Source organism: Apium graveolens, chromosome 10 (genome assembly GCF_009905375.1).
Source record: "Apium graveolens cultivar Ventura chromosome 10, ASM990537v1, whole genome shotgun sequence".
Lineage (NCBI taxonomy): Eukaryota > Viridiplantae > Streptophyta > Magnoliopsida > Apiales > Apiaceae > Apium > Apium graveolens.
The window spans coordinates 160,277,220-160,279,590 of record NC_133656.1 but is presented as its reverse complement, the minus strand read 5'-3'; the positions used below and the strand labels follow the sequence as shown (position 1 = coordinate 160,279,590).

Here is a 2,371-nt window from a genome sequence, read left to right as displayed (position 1 = left end):
AACTTTAGTTTAGAAAAAGAAATTTTTAAAAAAAATATTATTTTACCTATGCAGTCAAATAACTTAGAATTGTGTGCAATAAAATCAAACGACATATAAAAGAAAACAGAGGGAGTAATATTTAAGTAGTAGTGTTGTGTGAAAACAAGACAAAATACATTATATATTTTTTTATTTTTTAATTCTCGTTTAAAATATTACTAAACGAGACTATCTGTTCGGAAGTCACTGGAAAATAATAAGCTGTTTAATTTGAACTCCTGGTCACTGAAACTGACTCTGGAAATTTAACTCTGAACTTTGGGACGCATATGAGAACAACATTGGAGACTGTAATTTGGTCTTAACTGTTGTGTTGAGACCAATTTGCACAGCAGAATAAACTAATATTTTGAGTTGATCCGCACACGAATCCAATTTAGCAAAGATCTAAATTTAAAATAGTTCCAATCAATGAAAAAAAGGAAACGTGCATTGCCAGCTCTAAACAGCATATATAAACCAATAACCGGTGCACTAATATCCAAAATGAAAATAGGATACGTTAAATTTGAAATTAAGAACAAAGATTCATCGTTAATCTGAACAAAACAACCTAAACTGCAAAAACCAACATCGAATCTTTAAGGACTTCAAAAATAAAGCATTCACCATTTTCTCACTAATATTTAAGGACTTCAAAATCCAAGAAATAGACTATCTCTTGGATGCAGCAACAGGAATGGCTTTCCATAAATGCAGTAGAAAGTAGCTAGATTAACATTTGATAATTAAGCCTTCTGATTCCCAAGAAACAAGTAAGATAACACTTTCTCTGTCACCAACGAAGCTTTCAGCATCTCCACAGCCTAATATTTAAACAAACCAAATCCAAAACACGTGTTTAAGCAACTGTGGCAATGTATCAAGAATTTATATGATTCATAAATCATTCACATGTGTATAGAAATGTATTTACTGTAATTATTATACCCATGACAAAAAATTATAGGGAGGTAAAACATATAAACGGATATAATATAATACGTACCTCCTTTCGTCCAATGCAAACCTCCAAGGTCTCGAGGGCACTCAAGTCTTTGACCTTAAAAGAGCTTAGCAAAGTAATGCTAGATATGGTTGACATTGGCCTCACTTGAAGATTGTCCATCACCATGTACGTCACCAGCCCTTTGACATAACCTGTTCCCTTTTCAACTTTGGCCTCTTCCTTCCCCGGACCAGGGACATAAGTTATTTCCCAGTTCATGGTACACCTACAATAAGGACACACAGCTTGCGGGTCTGTAGACAAATAACCATAACAAGAAGTATTACGACAGCTACTACATCGGTAGAACACTTGGGAGTCATTAGACTGATCATCGTAATTAGACTTGTAGCCCAACAAGGAGGGAGAATTTGCAAGAGAGCTAGATGATACTGTTGGATTCAGTACATGTTCTTTATTCACATTCGGCTCCATGTAATTGGCATGCAGGGCCTCGATACTCTCGTAGATCTTCCCTATAGACCCGACCATCTTGTCTTTAGACAGAAGCTTCACGACTGTTCCAACAGGAAGAGAGAGGAAATGGAAAAGAAAATCCACAAATTCCTTTCCAGCTTCCCCGAAGATGACTCTCTTAGCATTTTTGTCCACTAAAAGCTTCAGAGTTATTTTGCCTGCAGATTCACCCATACTTTTGTGATACCGAAAGAGCTATTTAGTGTTTTCTCTGCGATGTACTCCGAGAGGGCATGGGTCCCTCTTATATATACGGACGGGAAGTATCTGGAATAATGAAGCGTCGCATCGATAAATTACACAGCTTAAGAAAATTTAAAATAACTACACCATCGAGATTCTGATAATCAAAACAACCTAGTAATTCGAACCTGTATATAGGCAACCCCTCTGGTGACATACGCATGCGTATCGCAAAAGGGTTTAATTCTGCGACTTGGAAATGAAAAAATCCAAAAAAGAATATTCCGTTATACGTTCAATTTACATACCCACTCCAATATCCATTTTTTTAGCTACTTTAATTAATGATCTGTCCATTCTTCAAGGTATTGTTTCGGGAAAATAAATTGATATATTCTTGAACTATTCAGATAATTTATCTAAATTCATGAACTAAATATTTGGCATCAAAAAATTTGATCCAAGTCATTTCCCTTAAAGTATATTCTAGGGCTGTCAAAATCATTAGTAGAAATTTTACAAACGCAAATACTCCCTATGTATAAGTTCATTTTAACTTTTTACGCGTATTTAAAGTGAATAAAAAAATAGCTTCAAAAATTATTTTTTAACTTTTTTTCAGAATTAAAATTTAAATATAAAATTTTAATTAAAAAATTAAAATATATATCTAAAGCTATG

General features: G+C 33.9%; 1 protein-coding gene across 1 annotated transcript; it reads right to left on the bottom strand.

Annotated features, from left to right (window-relative positions):
• Positions 1–770: 770 nt before the first annotated feature.
• Positions 771–1,681, bottom strand: LOC141691230 (uncharacterized). The gene is made up of 2 exons (XM_074495968.1): positions 1,031–1,681; positions 771–848 (listed from the first exon to the last, which is right to left on the bottom strand). The coding sequence occupies exons 1-2, from the start codon at positions 1,679–1,681 to the stop codon at positions 771–773; spliced, it is 729 nt and encodes a 242-aa protein (XP_074352069.1).
• Positions 1,682–2,371: the final 690 nt, after the last annotated feature.

Bases quoted from the DNA above. Each gene is read 5' to 3' on its own strand.
- LOC141691230 (XM_074495968.1), bottom strand. From the start codon at position 1,681: ATGGGTGAATCTGCAGGCAAAATAACTCTGAAGCTTTTAGTGGACAAA. The intron at 849-1,030 runs GTACGTATTATA...TTTAAATATTAG, and splicing joins TTTGCATTGGACGAAAGGAG to GCTGTGGAGATGCTGAAAGC.